At 36.2% G+C, this 20,803-nt stretch overlaps 1 protein-coding gene across 11 annotated transcripts in view; it reads left to right on the top strand.

The window, feature by feature from the left end:
• Nucleotides 1-20,803, top strand: part of ptprt (protein tyrosine phosphatase receptor type T) — a 311,416-nt gene that overhangs the window by 146,139 nt on the left and 144,474 nt on the right. For all 11 annotated transcript variants that reach the window (XM_086293067.1, XM_086293065.1, XM_086293066.1 and 8 more), the window contains exon 11: nt 9,222-9,331. In XM_086293067.1, coding sequence (XP_086149193.1) covers nt 9,222-9,331 — 110 coding nt within the window. The remainder of the gene's footprint in view (nt 1-9,221; nt 9,332-20,803) is intronic.

The raw sequence follows: 20,803 nt of genomic DNA, 5'->3' as shown, positions 1-20,803 counted from the left end.
TCCATGTTCTACTAATTCAGAACATAGTGTATACCCTCGCCACAGCTAGTAATAATTCATTGATGCTTCACATTTCTCTCAACAACATGCCTGCGATAAAGTGGAATAGCATTAGAGCAGTGCCTGATAAGCAGGATAAAAACATTGTTCTAATGATCCCAAATCTCTTATCTCTTTCCCGCCCTCCTCAGGGCTCACTGTTCTTCTCCTGATCTCATAACTAATATTCTCTGAATTTAGCTTCTGGGGAACATCACATCTCAGTCTGAAATTCCTACCTTTGCTAGACGAGCACACGGATAATATAAGTTGCCTGAACCCTTAAAATAAAAAAAACTAACATGACTGGGGAGTACCAATGGCTTCGAGGGGGTAGGGGAAAAAGGCTTAATTGTTTTGTTCTTAATTGTTTTTTATTTAACCATCGTTAATCTCCTGGTTGTAATTCAGTAATTAGGGAACAGAACAGCAATTGTTCACATGGAGGCTAATTACTGTTTGTATGGTAATAGCTTTATAGAGCTGGGGCTCCTGTGAGTGAAGCTTTTGCTCTCTCACATGCACATGCATAAACATATATGGTTTTCCATTTTTTTATTGTGCTCATACTATAAAATGGAAATAAACTTGAGCCTGTGTTTGGGGATTTGCAATTAAGACATGAAATTACTTTTCGCTTACTCACAAGGACCATGCTCTCCTAGTTTGTGAAAGTAATCTCAGGATAAGAGCAATTTTAATAATGCCCTCTTTAATTGTTTTACCTTTCAGATTATAGCATATTAACATGCACATACACACAGTCTATCAAATCATATTAAGTCATGAATGTTTTAGCTTTAGCTCACTGTGAGGAGACCACCACTATTAGGCTGACACACCTATTAGTGTAGAAAAAGAAAAACAGTTTCTTACTGTCGTGCTGCTAAGAAGATAAAGGTTTTTCATGTTTACTCTCTTTGATTATATTTGGCTTGAATACTGATTTTCTCATAAACTGGCTGGACTACCATTTATAAGCACTTTGCAAAATGTGCCTTTCTAACCTAAAGTTGTCTACAAATTATAATAACAATTACAGAAGAAGCAACAACAAGACTGCTGAGGCAACTTGTGAAACTTTCTTTAAAAATAGCTAATATGACATTGCTACCTTTCAAAGAGAGTTACGATCCAGTATTGTATATGCTATTTGATAAGCATTGCTTATCAAAGCCATTGCTCCTTGATAAAAGGATCGGCAGAAAGAGGTTCTGTACAATGACCGGAGTAATGAAGTAATACTAATGTTTTCCATCATCTCACTTAACAAGAATGATGCCTATAACTACAGCCACTGTACACAAGATGTAAATCACTTCTTAAAATTCTCTATATAGATAAAACTATTAAAAGCTACATAAGACTAAAGCAGATAAAAATTAGGACCTTGCCTTTCACTGTCAAACAGAGGCAGGTTCCCACTACATCACATCATGCCAGGGCAGTAACTTAATCACTACTATGTTTGTGTTCCTCAAGCTCGGTTCCTAAAGTGCCTGTTGTTTTTGACCACCTCACATCGGGACTTCTAATCCATATTCAGTCCTGTTGGCTGTGGCCTCTATCAATCTGGTGTTTAGGGAGCGTTCACGTGTTTCCATGATCAGAGTTTCTGTGTCATTTTGCTTTTGCTTTTCTAGTTCCTGGTTAGTTTTCTTAATGTCCGTTACTTTCTTAGGTACTTGTAACTGTCCTGCATGTCCACTAACCTGCCCTCCGGAAACCTAATGACCTACAGATGAAGGACTCAACTGGCTGAGTTGTAGCTTGTCTTGTAGTCAATTCAGGTGGTCCTCAGATTGACTCCCTGGTCTTAAGAGAGGTATATTACTGTATCAACTAGTAGCTGGTACTTTGACCCTCTGGTGCTGTTTCCAGTTTCTTTCTTAGCTGTGCTTGCCTACTGGTTACTGTGATGCCCAGGAGAAAAAAAAACATGTTGTAAAGAGGGAAGAATTCTGTTGACCCTTGCCTTTCTGGTATATCTCTTTGGCCTGGTGGCCAGAGACGTGATCCTTTGTTTGGCACTCTCTATAGCATCACTTATGGAAATCTTGTTGTTCTTGTTAAGTGGATCTGTGAGTCTGCATGGGTCCCCCTTGGGTCCCAGTGACATAATGCTGTCATAATGCTCTTCGGCTCCTCTCTTAATGTTCTAATGTCTTTGCAGGATTCCTTGATTTCAGTGTCCAGATGTCTTCTATATGGGGAGCTGTTTGTGCACACATTCTTGATCTTTATACCCCGGTGTTTCTTGGATTACTGTGACAGTGGTAGTTATTACTCATTGATTTCTGTAATATTAGTAGAAGGGCTTGTGAGTAGAGCTCTGTTAATATCTCTAAGCATCTCTTATGGACTTTGTTTGTAAGTGTATTCGTGGGTGTGTGGCTGTCTTTAGTATAGCCATAATTTTCATCCTCAACTCAGTAATGCATAGGAGTCAAAGGCGATCATAGAAGGCATTTGGGCATCATATTATGGCGGCTCTGACATCCACCACATTTACAGTTTGAGGACTGTGAACTGGATCTGAATGAAAGAGAGATGGACAGAAACAATATGTTGTTTTTAGAGTGAGGAAGAGTGTATGGGTACTAATTCTATAGTACTACAGTTATAATGATAATAATAATGGATTGCATTTATATAGCGCTTTTTGAGACCTCAAAGCGCTTTACAATTCCACTATTCATTCACTCTCACATTCATACACTGGTGAAGGCAAGCTACAGTTGTAGCCACAGCTGCCCTGGGGCAGACTGACAGAGGCGAGGCTGCCATATTGCGCCATCGGCCCCTCTGGCCAACACCAGTAGGCAGTAGGTGAAGTGTCTTGCCCAAGGACACAACGACCGAGACTGTCTGAGCTGGGGCTCGAACCGGCAACCTTCCGATTACAAGAGGAACACCCAACTCTTGAGCCAGGATCACCCCTGACAGTTCCATCTATTCGGGTGTTGTGCCAATGACTACATGACAAACGGGTAATAAATATGGTAACCTTAAATCCCTTTGTTTATATGTGCACAAATATCCAAACCACTGTTAAAGAGAAAGATCTCCTCACACAGACTATAATGACAGCAATTGAGATGACATCATCCTGTTACCATCACAGTACGGTTCTTGTTTAAGATCAGAGTAGAAGGAAAAAAAAGATAGCAGCTCTGTTTTTTGTTTGTTTTCTTCAGAGCTTCACTTTTCAGGAAGGCAGTTTATCAGAGCACGTTTAAAGTTGTAGAAGTGCATTTACATTAACGTGCTTTTAATCATTCTTATACTTTTATTTGATGTAAAAGTCAAATTTTCTAATCCTACAGGACAAAATCTTTACATGACAATAGAACGAGTATTTTGGCATAATTGTATTTACCATTATTGACAACTTTAGATCAGGTTAAAAAATTAACGAGACGCTACTGTGTATATAAAATGTTAACGGAATCATTTAACATTTAATATTCCATAGATTAGATGCATACAGTGGAGGAAATATTGATTTGATTCCCTGCTAAGTTTGTTTACCTCCAAAGGATTGAACTGATTTTAATTTTATGCTGGTTTGTTCTTAAAAGAAATGTATTAATTCAGTTCAGATTATCATGCATGAAATAAATCTCTGCATTTCATCCCTGGCTCTCATTTGTTTTGGGCTTTTTATTACATAACAGACCTGATTGTTTATATGGCAATAATGACTTTTAGTCATTGTTAGTGTCTGGGTTTGTAGCTGCTATTTTGAAGTAAGAGCAAATAAAAAAAAAAAAAATTTCGGTCATTATTCTGCTTCTTTCCTCTAAAATGAAACTACCATAAAAACAGAGTTAAATAAAGAGTTAATTTCTTTGTAAGTGAGAAAACTTCAGGATGGAATCAAATAATTATTTTTCCCACTGTATACATAGGAATAGGAATTTTCACATGGATAAAACATTGGCTTTAATGAAGGGGATTATTTGTGGTCTGATTGCCAAAAAGAAGTTTTTCAAATGATTCAAATCTTGCCCTTGTACTTTCTGAGGGGTTTCTAATTATAACTGCAAATATGTATCTGTCCTAAATCCTTGTATCACAATGAAAACTGAATCCTGCACTACTGCTAGTAAACCTTGCTTGTTTGCCATTTGTCAAGATGAGTTTATTTGTTCCCCTGGAAGCTAAGCATCTGTGTTGAACAACATGTAAAAAAACACACTACATAACACTAAATAATTCCCCCCCCCTCCCTGCAAGAAAAAAAATGTAGTTGTTTATGTTAAAAACAAAAAGAAAGCACTGTTATGGAAAAAATAGCTCAAAGTGAATAGTGACTACAAGAGTATTTACTTCACTCTTACATAGTTATAGTTGAGATAATCACAAAATCACAGGCTGCTACAAGATGAAACACTGACAAAGATTAAAAGTCAAAATTTTCATATAAACAATCAGGTCTGTTGCATAATAAAGGGCGCAAGACAAATGAAAGCCAGGGATAAAATGCAGAGATTTATTTCATGCCAATAAAGATAATTTGAGCCAAACTTAGAAAGCAAGAGAGGGTTAAGAGACAAAAAATGTGAATACAAAAGAAAGATTGAGAGAGATGGCAAGACAGGGGCACACACAGAAGAGAGAGCTGCTGGCGTAATAAAGCAGGCCATTCATCTTGCAGCATGATGGGACTTAATCAAGTTATGATTAATGTGTTACAGCTGCCATTATCTTTTCAATGAAGTCTGTATTCTTCTGTCCAAGCCCCCGAGGTACACAGGAACACACAAACACATGCAAACCACAGCAGATACGGGGGTTTGTCATGTGAGTCATGCACACACTGGAAAGCAGCATACACAGATGTCATGGTACACACTGTGAGTAACAGAAGGCTCCTCACGTGCATTCACACACACAGTTGTGTTTTCATATCTTTGTGGGGACATCTAATTGACATAACGCTTTCCATAGTCGCTTACCCCTAACAAAAACCATCAAAAATGAATGCCTGACCCTGACCCAAACCTAACTGTAACTTTGACACTAAAACTACATTTTGAGTTTCCAAAAATTCCTTCAAACCTGTGGGGATGGGGATGTCGTCTTCATAAAGGCTGTTGGTCCCCACAAGTATAGTGAACTTTCAATTGTGGTCCCCACACAGATATGCAAACCTGGTATACACACGTGCACATACACAGACCGCAGAGACAACACACAGAAGTACCACACAAACATCCAACGATTTTCAGGTAGACACTGTGCATCATAAAAGATGAGAGTGCACACACAGATACAGAAGTGAGTGATAAGGTGTTGAATAAAAATGGCAGCAATTAATTGGATTTCTTTGTTAGGGTAATTTGATATGCTCCACAGGCTGGGCCCTTAATCAACACCTCAGAATTACTAATCAAAATATTCCTGTCAGACTTGTCTGATAGTTTACTAGTCTGTGTGCTTTCTGTTGTGCATCTCAGTAGCTGTGAGTCAGAATACTTTGTGAATGAATTTTAGTCAAAAAATAGTTTCCAATAATCTTTGTTATTTTTCCATGTGCCATTGTTGTGCTCTGATCTTTGGGGGGTTTTAAGGTATAAAACATTAACTCTGAGGTTTGGAGTCATGAGCCATAATTTTTAATGTAACCGATAAATGGTCATACTTTTGTTACATTATCCTCTAACCTGTTATTTTCTCATATAAGAAATAATAACACAAATATCTGTATTTAATAACCTATAGGTGTGAGCAGCTGTGTTGCAATAAATGAAATTTATTGCAACACAGCCACCCTTTCATTTAAGTATATTTTTAGGAAATGTTTTGTAGGAAATGTAGGAAATTCTTTTAATCTTCTAACAGCCAAAAAGGGGCCAAAACAACAAAATAACTTTAATATTTTTAAATATTGGGCATTGAAATGTGGATAAGTGTGGAGTTTTTAAATATAACCCTTTCAACCTCAGAAGGACTGGTCTTTGTTGTGTTTGTCATGTCACTGTTTTATGGCTTTAAAAATAGCAGAAAAGGTTGGAAACTTCCCATACTGTGGGTTTTCCTTAAACTGTTGGATGTTATAGAGAGAGATGGATAATGGCAGCCAATTCTCAAGTGTAAAAGAACTAGCTGTGGCACATCCATCTTTGTTAGATTCAATTTGTGGCTGTAAATGGTGGAACTTTGCAGAATTTTTTTTCCAAAATGCTTTTTGTCAGTTGAGGGGCATCAGACTGAGGCAACTGTAAAAGAGTCCTGCAGTTGTCAGACTCATTTCTGCCTTACCGCACAGGCATTTACCCAACACTGCTATTCACAATGACTTACAGTGAGTCCAAAACCAACACAAGCTTAACTTTTATGTAAGCCAACATTATGTTCATCCAAGATCAATCAGAATTAAGGTCAACATACAATAAATGATCAGAATCAGATTCAGAATACTTTAATAATCCCTAAGAAAACGTTGTAGTGTCAGTTGCTCCAAGACCATAAGAACAGTAACAGACTGGACTAAAATAAATAATACAATATATTACAAAGTTACAAAATTTAAGAAATGACTCTAATATATACAAAAAGCTCAATTATAAATATCCAGAATATTACAAATATATATGACATTTTACTCTAAACTGTAAAACTCTACTCATATATGTACGTAAATAGTAAGTAGCCATGAAGTAAAAATGAAAGGTGGAAAGAAAAATCTGAAGTTAAAGGCCTTATCCTGTCCTTGACCTAAACAAAAGCAGGACTTGGCAGCAAAGCTTACTGATTTATGTTTTGGGAACTAGCTTCCTAAAATGAGACTAGAGAAAGAGATTAAAGTCTCCAAACCAAGAGTAACAAGTATGCACACAGACACAAATGCACACATAGAAGCACACATGAATTCTTGCACATTGCAGTTGGTTGTCCCTTCTGGCACACTGTCTCTTTCTTCTTATCATTTAGAGCAATTCACACCCCTCAGTGTATGTACGTGCAACTGTGTGTAAGTATTGTGTTCAAGGGTCTAGTGCATGTGTCTGTGTGTAACTGCGTGTTTCTGCTTTTATGTGAATTGGTGAGTTCGACTGTTTGACAGCTTCACTCCCAGATGAGATGTCTGACACCTCTTCTCTGTCTGTGTACCTCCATGAAGACATGTGAAAGCCTGCCTCATCCTGAAAACCCCACTGATACACTCACACTCTTGTTACTAGGTAGATTTTAATGAGTCAACTGTCAACACAAGTAGTCCTGTCTGCGCTTTCCTGTACAGACAGGATCCTCATTGCTCAGTATCTTTTGACCCCACAGTTTATAATTTGATTAACAACCTTTTACACCGATAACCATTCACTTCACTCCAACTCATTGGATTTGAAATGCAGTGTACTCAAGCTGTTCGGAAACACAGTTTTTATTTTTCAAAAAAAAACTGCAGTCCATAATAAAATATTTGTGATCAGTGATCAGATTTAGTCCATCAGTTATTCAAATATTCCATTGGCAGAATTTCTTAATTCACAACACAATCATTAAACAGTTTTGATTAATTAAAAACTAAAGCATTGAGGACATTGCTTTATAATAGACTAACAGATAGTAAAGTAATTCACCTTGAGATTAATAAATCCAGAAGAAATCACATCTTCTGAGCAAGTGTCAATACAGTCAACTGATCTTAGTTGAACTTAAGGGTTGAAAGTAAAGATGTGTTCATCACAATCAAAGAACAGGATGGATACCAAATGTCTGGAAGAAGAGATCATTTACTGTAAAATATCCTTAAATGATAAATACACAAAATGCGCGTCTTGCTGAACTTTGAATCAAATCATTAACACAGATAAAAGTTTCTCCCTTACTAGAGACAGTTGGTCCATTGACATTGAATTGGTAATTGACTTTGTAAGCTAATAAAATTTTATGTTTGAGGCTTTTCATTCCAGTGAGTTTGATTTGGATGTAGCGTTCCCAGCAGTGAGCCAGAAAATCTGCCCATAGCCCAAGAAAATCTCAGTGGCTGCTGTCTTTTTTTAATCTCAGCAGTTGTTCCATTATTCACTGACTACAGGGTGCTTCAAGATGTATCTCTACATGACATTATTACAGCTTATCTGTCTCCCATTCATCTTAGGATGACACTGGGTTCATTTTACAAATTACCGCTGAGCTGCACAATAATATGGCAATACCTAAAAGTCGTAGGTTGTCGTTAAACTTTCAATATGCGTAGTTGATGTTGAACTGCTAATTAAGACACATTTCTCAGGAAATCACATTACGTATGACGTTATGTCCTCATTTTCATGTGATAAAATATCAATATCCGCTGGACGAGACTATATCTATGTTAAAAGAATAATTCTTTTAAAATAAGAATTCTTTTAACATAGACTGGTATTGCTGCATGTCAGCAAAATATTTCATTCTTTCACACTATAAGAAATATTGTGAAATATCCTATCATACCTAATAGTTGCAAATGTCCTCCATTTATCAAGTTTTCCAGATCAAACAGTGTTTCTCACACTGCCTCAAAGGGAGAAAAAAGCCTATAATTAAATTTCAGGTAATTGAATATTTTTACCTTCTGAGACATTTGAAACTTTTGGACTCAAGAAATTTAATTAAATCATGAGAAGCTGAACTGTAATTTAGTGTAATTTAATATACCTCTCTTTACTTCTGATTCTGATTCCATAGTTCTTTTTACTCCCTCCCTTTAATATTTAGAGTCACTGAACCCGAGATGTGCTATTTAGTTATTACATTGCACATCGGCCTTTTTGCTTATGTCTATCTCAATTTGTGTTTTTCAACTGGTACTCTGTATTCGAGTGCTAACTGCTCTTTTGGGGATTATTAGAAATGGACTCAATGATTGTGTGGATTCATTTTCTGGAAAGTTGACTTTCTTTACAACCTAAGACATTTTAGTGAGATTGACAATTAGATGGTAATGTCAGAAAACAATGAACATTTTTATTTTATTGTAATATTGTAATATAATTACTATAAATACATTTCATACTTCTAAAATAGTTTATAATCTCTGCTGTAATACCTATACTTTATTAATACTTTTGTCACATACATATGTTTGTGAACCAGTTATTTGAATATAATTTTATGTACATTCTTCAGATATGAGTACATATTTGTGTTGTAATGTATTATTATACTTTATGTACTTGGTGTCTTTTCAGTTCCTGGATCAGTGCCTATGGAATCTCTGCAGAATACGCCATATGAAGAAAAGATCTTCATGCAGTGGAAAGCTCCCAACGAGACCAATGGAATCATCAAATTGTATGAGGTCAGTGAAAGACTTCAAAGAACATCAATGGGAGTTATAAAAATGAGCAGATGCACGGGTAGATAGATTGAAGGAAGGACGAAAGCAAGGGAGGGAGGAAGGAAACATCCAGTTGCTTACAAAACATCAAACACAAAAAATAACAAATACAGATGTAATTGGGCACACCACAGTAATATTGTAACAGAATTATGGAAAGGTGAAAAACTTGTAGTGATGTAACAGTTTCAAATTATTCTAACCACTGTGCATAGTGTATACTGAAGTACAAGGTACTGCACAAAAGTACCCCAAAAGAAGAGTAAATGTGTAGGGATCGGTGGCTTAGTGCTGGTTTGCAGAGTCCTGCTGAAATACCACTATATGTCTTTCCCTGTCTCCTATATTAAGATGCTTTAATGATTAAACGTATGAAACACAGCAATTAGTAAAAAAGCAATTCTTTTTTTTAATGCATGACAACATTTTCTAGAGTATCGGATCTTTACAAAAATCATGCAGGCACGTTCTGAGTCTGTGGTTGTGCTTTTGTGTTTTATAGTGACAGAGGGGTGCATGATTGTGCATTAAGCAAACTTGTCAGTACGTATTTGTTCATTTGCCTTTAAACTTATATGAACTTCAGTGACACTCCAGTCTAAATACAAAGGGTTTAATGTGATATCAGCCCACCTTTTGCAGCTATAGAAGCTTCAACCTTTCTGGGGAGGCTTTCCACAAAGTTAAGGAGTATGTTTATGGAAATTTTTGACCATTCTTCCAGAAGCGCATTTGTGAGGTCAGACACTGATGTCGGACAAGATGGCCTGGCTCACAGTCTCTGCTCTGTTGGGTTGAGGTCAGGACTCTGTGCAGTGCCCTCTCCACCAAATTTTATACTTGTCACAATACAGTCAAACGTACCATTCTCCTGGCATTTAGTTCCACTTTGTCGTAATCCCAGCAGTTTACGTAGTTTTGAAAATCAAGCGTCTAAAGCCTAGGTGCCTGTTATTGTTTTATAAACACGCTGGAGCCTTAAATGTCAGGATACTGATAAATGAAATGACTTAAATGTAAGATACCTAAATTATATACATATAAAGAAAAATCAATCCTCATTATGCTTTCTAAGATGTTTGTTAAATTTGCCAAATTCAGCCTGTAGCACATTGACGCTTGCTAACAGGCACAACATTCAAGAGCTTTTACTTCCTAAATGGATATCTTTCTGGAATTAAACCACTGAATTGTGACTACTGTAAAGCAGAGGGTTGCAAGCATGATCCCAGTTTGAGTCTGATCTTGTGTCTCATTTCACCTTGGCTGACCTTTTTTGCAGCTTTCTCTCTTACTATAGCTACAGAAACAATATTTGACTTGTTTGTTTCGGACCGAGATAGATAGAGAATGTGGTTTAAGGAAAGAGAGGAACTCTTTAAAACACATTAATTTGTAAAACTAATTAGATGCATGATGTTTAACGATATGAAATAAGACAAGTTAAGATGAACTGAGAATGAAATATATAATATATATATATATATAATATAAAAAATGATGTTCAGATTAATGTGGTGTTTAACTGAGGCACTTGAATGAAATATGAACTGAGAATGAAATATATAATATATATATATATAATATAAAAAATGATGTTCAGATTAATGTGGTGTTTAACTGAGGCACTCTTCACAATGCAGCTACAGCTGATTCAGATTTGTCACTCGTGGCATCCCATTTCTATCTGTCTGAGACTGGCTTGTTGTGATGGGTTTATTTCAGTGCTTGTTTTGTGTTGTGTTGTATATACTAATTCCACCAAAAGGAAAGTATAAACACTTGGGCAATAAGCCCCATCTCATACTGCATCTCAGAGTTTGTGGATGGGGTTGAAGTCCCTAAACGAGGGCTTGAAACCAGTCTAGAAAATGTTGTTTTCTGTAGCATTACGATTCTCTTCATTTGTACTAAGGGGCTATCCCAAACCAAGGAACACCGCCCCAAAGGAGGCTGTCATTATGCTTTTGGACCCACGTGCATACAGTGTATACTGTATGTACATTTGTACATAAGAATGTATATTATCCATTAAACCGTTGTCTTCAGCTGGATTGGGCTGGAGTATATACCAGCTAAGATGGGGCGAGAAAAGCGATATACCCTAGATAGGTTACTTATCACAGGGCTAACACAAACAACCATTCACAACCCACATTCACACATTTTGGCTTCTGGACTTTTGTAGCCAATTTCAAATCACCAGTTTAACTAATATTAATGTCTTTGGACTGTGGGAGGAAGCTGGTGTACCTGGAACGTTCTAACTTCGCAAATGGATTCAAAACCAGGACTTTATTGCTACAAGGCAATGGTACTAACCATCACACCTGTGCCTTGTGCATTCTTCTGCTCCCAAGTGCCATATAGGAGAAAAAAATGCAATAATTAAAAAAAACCTTTTTAGCCGGATGTCTTGTTTGTTTTTCATTCATATGGTCTTATTTTTAAAACTAGGTGATACAGGGAAACACAAGAACAGTGTTTTCTCTCTAACCACTGACAGTTCATATTTATATCAAATATAGTTTCATCCACGAATAATTGACATATATGACCATAAATTCAGGATTAAATGTAAATTATCATAAAGGGAAAGTAGAAAGTCTAAGTCGCAAGACAAAGTGGGAGAAAGACTTATTCTTTGACAGTCTTTTATACAGTGGTTGGAACTGAGTGAGATAGGTGTGCGTGCGTGTGTGTGTGTGTGTGTGTGTGTGTGTACGTTTATTTGGGTTGAAGTTGAGTCCTCTATCTAATGAATTATTGACCCGTTCTTGGTCTGTTGTCTGCCTCTTATATCACTGCATCAAGGAGCTACCTCACATCAAGACCTGGAAGGGCGCTTGTGTGCACGTCTGAAAGAGGGAGAGAATGAGCTACCAAGGAAAGAGATGTTGCTTTAAAAAAGACCAACTAGTCTCCACATGTGTGTATTAAGTGTATGAGGACTTTAAAGTGTATAATCCATAAACTGTGAATAAAGGATAGATGTAACGACTGTTACATAGCCCGCCAGTTAGTGAAGGTCCACATTTAAATGACTGATCCACGTGTGTTCAGACCGTCAGTCTTTTAAAAATATATATTTAGAAGAGATGTGGGATAATACTGACTGAGAAACTGAGAAAAGTATAGCCTGACTTATTGTCTCCTTAACTATAATTAATAACGACTATAAATCCATCAGAAAAGGTAGTTATTTCATCCATAAATCTAGTAACCAGGAGCTTTGTTCTGCCACAGACAACAACACTGGCTTTTGTCTTTATAACCTATACAGAATTTATTTTCACAGATAGTTACAATTTTTTTTCACTAAAAAAGGTAGAATATTTGCTGTGCAAATTAGAAAGTCATCTTTCAAGCTGCATCCAGAACAGCTTAATTTTTGTAGTTAGTTGTAAAATCTGTAAATATTAAGCACACACTAAACAGATGTTACAGTTATAAAGCTGGGTTGCTGTAGGTTAGATTAGTAACTAACGTACTGTATATTTTAGCTGTAGATTATTCCTCTTGTCTTGCAGATTTACACATCTTGTAACACAGAAGGCAAATCTTATTTTGAGAGCATCTTCCAAAGATATAATTATCCCTATTTTCTCTCAAACCCCTTATATTTACTACCATCAATCTCCAGTCTCTTCTCTCATTCTACACCTCTAAAAGACCCCTTAGTACCATGTCTGACACTTCCATTAGACCTCAACCCAGAGCCTGAAAAAACAAAACAAAACAAAAATGTCCTCAGTCTATGAACCTCCTTGGGACCATCATCAGTTTCACCTTGTTTGATATTAATGAAATCAACACCAATCTAAGCTCTCTGCCCTCTCTGCCTGGTAGAGGCGGCACGATTCAGCATCATCTGTTAAACATATCAGAGCCTCAACATAATGTGCTGCTATTAGAGATAATTACTATAATTGCAGCTATTGACAGGATTAAAGGCATCATCTGCAACATCTAAAGGGCCTCTTGTTGTGTCCTATTCTGTTCTGTTGTCTCTTGTGTGTTCCTTTTTTCCCCTCTGCGTCCTTTTCCGGACAGAAACCAGATGAATTACACCTAGGACAAAGAGGGGATTGAGGAGTATGGAGAAAAACTGGGGGGTGGGCTCAGGGTAGCTTTGTGGAGGTGGGAAATGGTGCAGAGAGATAAGGAGAATGGGAAGAAGGAAGGCAGAAGTGTGAGAGAGAGATAAAGCATTCAGTGAGCAAGTTGAAATCTGACCAGAAGACATAGTTCTTACCATACAGCAAGATTACAGAAATTAATCAGTGTGCAAATATGATCACTCCATCTCTTGTATCTATTACCGTAATTGCAGCTAATTACAGGATTAAAGGACACATCTGGGTAAGATCTAAAGGGATCCCCCACTCCTCCCCCACTCTCTCTGGTGCTCCATTCATTTGAGAAAATGAGAATAATGTCTGGAGAAAAAGGGATGCAAAAAGAAGTGTAATGTTTGGTTGCAGGTGAGGTAGGAAAGGCAAAAATGAAACAGCATATAATTTATTAATATATATTGCTCAAAAAAAGAGAAGATGACATACAATCAAGTGAAAAAAAAGTTTTTACAGGATTAATTCAAAAACCCTTAAAAAACTCTGTACACCCTGTGATTCAGTAGCTTATAGAACCATCTTCCTCTTTAGCAGCAATAACCAACTAAGAAGTAGTTGGTGTGAGGTACTTTTTAATAAAGGTTGTTGTTGTTGCTAATCATTTTATCAAATGCATTTGATTACCAGCAATTGGCTGCAATCATCATCAGTAAAGATGTACATAGTTTTTCACAGGACTACAAAAAGTCCTAATACAAGGTATTATCCTAATCTTCTTAGATTAGTATGGTGCATTTAATTAGCTCTTAATCTGACTATGGTGCTTGTATTAGCTGATATTTATCCCCAGTAAGAGTACAAATTTTCATCAGTCTTTCCAACCATCCCCATGCACTAAGCACAAGAAAAATCCAGTTAATTGCTTATATGTAACCTCCTTTTTTCTAAAATAAAAAAATCAATAAGCAATTTTTGAGCAAGTTGTTTATTTAAGGTCTTTTCTTCTCCTCCTTGGAAGTTTACAGTGAGTTCAAAGCTGAAATATTTATTTTATTTTATTTTTTAACATTAATATTCTGGAATTTGCATGGTAAATTTTAATTGGTACTCAGTTTGGTCGGTAGATGTCAGGCAGTTAGATTTTTTTCTGCAATTAGGTTAAATGTTGGAGTCGTGAATATTGGCTTAAAACTGTTAATTTGAGAACTCTTGATGGATTTTTATTTTTAATGTTCTGCTGGGCATGGAAAAAGGCCAACTTAAATACCTTTGAAAAAGAAAGCCAGTGAACAACTAAAGGCTTCCACTGGTTTATATGAATCTATATTTTCCCTGCAACTTTACCAGGCCTCTGTGAGACCTCAGATAATACACAGTTATTGATGGTTACTGAACTGAGCAGAGGTGCACTCAAAAACACACTTGCACACACACAGATCATGGCCCTGTCAATCCCTTCTTTGATTGCCTCATCAGACCATTCAAGCATCACTGGTCCTCTCTGCTAGTCCTCACCTCCCTGCTGGTCTCTGCAGAGTTATTTCTGAACCCCTGCTTGTTAAACAGATGCTGGTGCTAACATTGATTAGAATCAAGCAGAGTAGCAAATCATGGTTTGACCAACTAGCAAGTGAGAGCATTTTATATTTAGGTCTAATATGAAATGGAATATATATATATTCCATCAGTAGTGAAGAAACAGTTTGTGTTTCAGAATTATAACCTCCTAGAAAATGCTTCAGGTATATGGATAATAAAAGTTAATATGGTTCCATTTCATTTTCTTAAAATTAATGTCAAGCATTAATTGAAAAGCTACTAATTAATAAATTTAATTAGTCCTTAACAGCAGAAACTGTAGATCAGAAATCAGTCATTATGCATTCTTTTAAAGGCAACAATAACTGTATCATGACTGCCCAACTCCATGCAATGATGCATTTCAGGTCTGACCCACATTCCCAAAATCCATCTGCAAGATTGGGGTAAGAATATGAGTGTTTCCTGACAAACCTCTGAGTTGTTTAATCCAACACACCGAAGAAATTGGTGACTAGTATGGTATGTAGTTATTCTTGTCTGGTCCTGTGTGCAAATAACTTTACCTTCCAACTCTCTGCGGATAGAGGTTTTAATCAATCACAGAAATAAATACTGGCAACCAGTCTGGCATTTAATTCAGTTAGTTACTCTGTTCCAAGCTGTGGATTTCTCTAGATACAGCTGACCATGTAGTACAGTAACATTCTCTCCCCATATTGCTGTTTTCTGAACAAAGAAATGATTCCTTCTCATTAGGAGAACATCAGTTGCATAGCATAATCTTGGTATTCGTTCTCTCTACTATTTACTGAGGAACAGAAGTGGCTCACCTCACCTACATAACCTCAAAATTCTAATGGTGCAAGCAAGGTTATTATCGCATGATTGAAATTGAAAACTAATACTTGAGCCATGCTATAGTCATGCTACAGGTTGGGAAAACTAGCTTCTAAAAGAGGCCTTTAATTCCTTTCAGATAATTAATAAACTGATTATTGACCAGTTGATGCCATATCAATAAGTGCATGTAAATTCTCCATTGGTGTTATCCTCCCCAGTATCGCACCAAAGCATGTGACAGATCTGCCACTCCCCTATGATGTCAGTGTTGTGTTTTTTCCTCAAACAAGTTTAAAAAAATGGACGTAATACAAACAATGGATGTAATATACTTAACAATTAAACACATGGCAAAGACCCAAGTCTCCTGTAAAAGTGCAACAAACCCCATGACCTTTAAGTACGGGTTTTATATTAATTCAGCAAACTTTCATGCGTATTGTTGAAGCCACCACCCTCAGTTATTGAAGCGAGAGTGGCCTCCCACTGACCCACCAAATAGCTATTTCTGCTTAACGTTAATAATATTCAAAGCAGCCTATAAATGAATTCAAGAAAGAAATGAGTGTTCTGACATAAATGACTAAATTCTGAAAATCATATACAAAATTACAGATTTTGTATAAGAAATACAAAAGCAAAAATCTGTTCATTTTGCAGCAAAATTCATTGAAGTCATAGTTGCCTAGTAATTCTAGACCTTGAGTTATGACTTATGCCATAGAGCATTTAATATAGGAGATGAAAAGACAGGTTAAGGGAAACTGTTCACACACATAAATGCCCCAGGGCTGCCTTGCATTCTTCTTTTTTCCACACGATCTGAAGTATTTCAGAAGGCGAGAAGTATGGGAAGGAAGGGAGAAAGAAAAATGACAAATAAATTGAACAAGCATGCAGATCTTTAATTCCCCCCCCCCGCCACACTTTCACAGTGTAAACAGAGCCAGAATCAAGACATAAATGCTAAAGAAGCAATCTCATCTAAGCCATTAACTTCTATCCATCTTGTGTTTTACCCTTCTCTTTTCTCTCTCTCTCTGTGTATTGTTTTTCTTTTTTGTCAATAATGGGCTATATTTAGTGTAGCTTGAAAGTCCTTAAGCTGATGACCCCATTTACTCTGTCACACTGCCTGTCTGGCCTGTAGGGGTATGGCCTAGTATCACTTACACCTTTGTCAGTCTATGTGCCCTTCACTACACTGCATGCAGCCTCTTTTCTTTTGCATGTGTGTGTGTTTGAAATATTTATTATTTTTATGATTTTACTTTATCATGGTGATATCCACACCATAACACTATATTATAAAAACAATTCACTAACAATAGAATCTCTTTTTGATTTTTAACATTTTACAATATGCTACGAGAACATATATCCCAATTTGTCACAGTTTTTCAACTGCATATTCATGCCCTCAAACTTTAACTTTGTCGGTATCTGATTTATCCTGTAAGATAAAGTTATCTCACTAAAAGCTGCCATAAATGTTGCAATGATGGAATCAGACATATCGGTCTGCAACTGAATGGGGTCATCTTTGCAATTAAAAGCAATCTATTTATGATAATAGAGCAATTTACTGTATTATCAGATAAATGTGCTGTCTACATAGACAGAAATGCACATTTAACCATTGTTTTTCTGTCCAGCAACCTTCCTGCACTAACTAGAACACAACCAGCTTGTAGCCACTTGAGTCAAATGCCCTTGAGTTAAGACTCATTCTGACTGATGTCAACATATTGGGAGGTCTTTTTATTTATAGATTAGATAGCAATTATTCGCAAACCTCACTCTCTCTGGGAGTGATTGCAGTTTGCCCAAATCAGACTCTGACTGTTTGCATCAGTTTGCATCCTGTTGTGCAACCTATGCAATTACTTTGTGATCAAAAGTGATTGTGAGCATGCAACACCCTCAGGCTCTGAGCAAACTTTTAGTCACCACAATATACAAGAATATGAAACAGAATCACTAAGCCACTGCTTTTATTTTATTTATTTATTTTTTGGTTCATACACGAAGGTTATTGTCCTATAATTACTCATGTGAGTATTTTTACACTAGGTGTGTGTTCGGTGTTGGATTGTTTTTTGGTTGAACTGAGTTAATATGTGTTTGTTTGGCTAATGTTATCTCTAGATGGTGTTACGAAATGAGCCCTATAATTGATAGTATTCTCAAAGCATTTAAATTATTTTATTATTATGATATTTCATGTCCTTGTATCAATACAATATCCCCATGCAAAATATTGCAATATTATCCTGTACTATCCATGAAAATAAGCAACTTGAACTTTTGCACTGATAACTAATTCGTATATAACAGCAGTATAGGAGAGTTTTCCGGTTTAACTCTTTTTTTTTTTAGTAACTAAAAATCCATGTTTTGTTTATTGAAAGACTTGAGTTTTCACTTTTAGAAAAGTGGGGTTTTTTTGTTTTGTTTTTTAAATTTAAATCTATCTATTCAGGATAGTCAGCATCAGTTTGAACTGCAGTGTTCTGAAGAAGTGCTACATTAAAAATGTAGGGGTCATTGAGCTCCAAAGCCAGTGGAATAATTTTATCATCATGTCAAAACAATATGTCTAGTAAAAAATGAACCAAGAAACTTTAGCATTAAAACTAACTGAGCAAAAAACACATTAACGTCAGGCAACACAGTAAGCCTATCTAAGCGTACCATGCAGGCCTTGTTGCTACACAACTACTCCTTTAATACTTGCACACTTCCAAGATAAATGAAAGTAAATGTCCCAAAACCAAAGTCTAAGTAATTATAAGTAAAACAGTAAACTTTGTTGGAAGTAGAGAAAAACTTTAGATAAAACCAAAAAAAATAAATCCTGTTAGGCTTTGAGTGAGGTTATTGGCAACGCAATGAAGCAATGTTGTGTGCTATTTTCAACTTTGGGGAATTTTTTTTCATGTTTATATGCCCCTAAATAATACAATTACAGGTGTTGGTGATAACGTGTAATTACAATAATTAAGGTTGTCGTGATATACCAGGACTTTTGATAACCAATAAATTTATATTACATTCAATGTTAAAATACTATAAACAATCCACCCACAGCACAGACTGTTTATCATGGCTCTCTTTTTTCCAGCAACTCCACTTGAGCCTCAGCTTATCAACACATTTTATGGCATCAATTATCTGTTGCTGCTGTAACTTCTGTCATACATTGGGAGATGGGTGGATTGGATAGGTTGGATGGGTTGTTGTCCCACAATAGCCTACCCAAGTTAGACAAGAGTCACTGACACGAATGAAGTTAAGCACTATAGACTGTTCATTTTATTACTCTTTTCTTTCTGTTATTTGCTGCCACTCCTCCCCTTTTTGTCTCCTTTCCAAGGATTTAACATGAAAACCCGTAATACTAAACTACTGTGTTCTGTGTTAAAAAATTTTCTTTGCATAATTAAGGATAATTTTAATTGAGCAAAAAACCATTTTAATTGTTTCAACTATATAACAAAAAGATTCAGAAAAAATGTGTTACAACAGAAATAGGTGTGATTCCAAAATTAATTCTGTATATATTTTAATTAATTCAGTTATGTCACACTAAGTTAATTAAAAAGTTGAAAAAAGTAAATTAAGTAAAGTATAATTGAACCTTTTATTTAAAAAAAATATAATATGTTATAGAGAACACAGTTCTTTTTTTGCACTTTTAAGCTGTCTCAAATGATTTGTGTCAGACTCGCTCCACAATGTTGACCTCAGGGCATTTGCAACCATACCATCTGCTGCCAAACTTTTTGTTCTTCCAATTGATAACAGTGGTTCTTTGGGATCTTGTATTCTCTATGTTTGTATTTTGCATGTTATCACAATAAGATGCTACAGTTTAACATCTTACGATTATAAACAATAAAAAAAATACATCACAAAAATAAATGTGAAATAAAGGAGTATCAGTAAATGTAGATCTATAAAAATGTACTGAAACTGTGAAGTAAGATCACTTTAATCTGTCTCCCTGTAGTCAAAAAGAAGAGGATTATATATTTAGTCGCAGTAATACAAACACACACAGGCATACTGTCTCATACACACACACAGGCCTTGCACAAGGGGGTAATAGTCAGAGAGGATTATCCATCCCCCATCGCTACGCAGGATTAGATGCAACCTTCTAATCTCTCAAGCATTACGACTTCCTGATGTACAGCCAATGAGGGCTACAGTCCCATTTCTCTAGCCAATCACATGCTCCTCAAGAACCCCACAAGTCAACTCAAACCAGCTCCTCAGTTGGCAATTACAAGTGTTTTGGCTCCCGTACTTATGAAAATTTTATTCTCACTTTTTAATATTTTACTTATTTTTTCTCACATATTAGCTCAGCTGTGCACACCTTTGCTATAAATGTAATGTTTTATGAATGTTACTGTAGGCAGTGTTTACTAAAAATTCACAGTGATCACATTTAATAATTTTAACAAAGATAGTCTGTATTTTTAAATTAAGTTCATATTTGGATGGACCTGAACTGCGAGGTGTAACAACCAATAGCTGTCCAAATCTAATGGGGAAATCTAATGGGGAAAATTGCCAGACTTTAGAAGCAGTTGCAAGATAAAGTGACTGATAAATGAATCCAGAATTGAAATTGGTATTTTTGCATTATATTATACCAGACAGTGTTGTGTAAGACAGTGTACAAGAATTTGCCATGTTGTTGATGTAAATAAATTTGTTAATTTTATCAGACAGTTTGTACTTTTGTAGACCAAATATGGTGACATAGGCTACCACACAGCTATCAGGTGGGCAAAGGACTTACACCTTTGAGTATAGGGCTAAAAGCAGGACGTTTTTTGTGACGCTCTCAGATGCAGAATGGATGGAAGATCTTGCATTTGCTGTTGATGTGACTGCATTAATGAATGAACCACATCCCAAACTGCAACTGTCAAAGGTCTGTTTGCACATGAAATGTAAGCCTGGT

Source organism: Aulonocara sp. 'chitande type north' Nkhata Bay, linkage group LG5 (assembly GCF_057382095.1).
Source record: "Aulonocara sp. 'chitande type north' Nkhata Bay isolate Kocher_YH1m ecotype deep benthic linkage group LG5, A_spYH_male_GT1.1, whole genome shotgun sequence".
Classification (NCBI taxonomy): Eukaryota; Metazoa; Chordata; class Actinopteri; order Cichliformes; family Cichlidae; genus Aulonocara; species Aulonocara sp. 'chitande type north' Nkhata Bay.
This window is presented reverse-complemented; position numbering and strand designations above follow the sequence as displayed.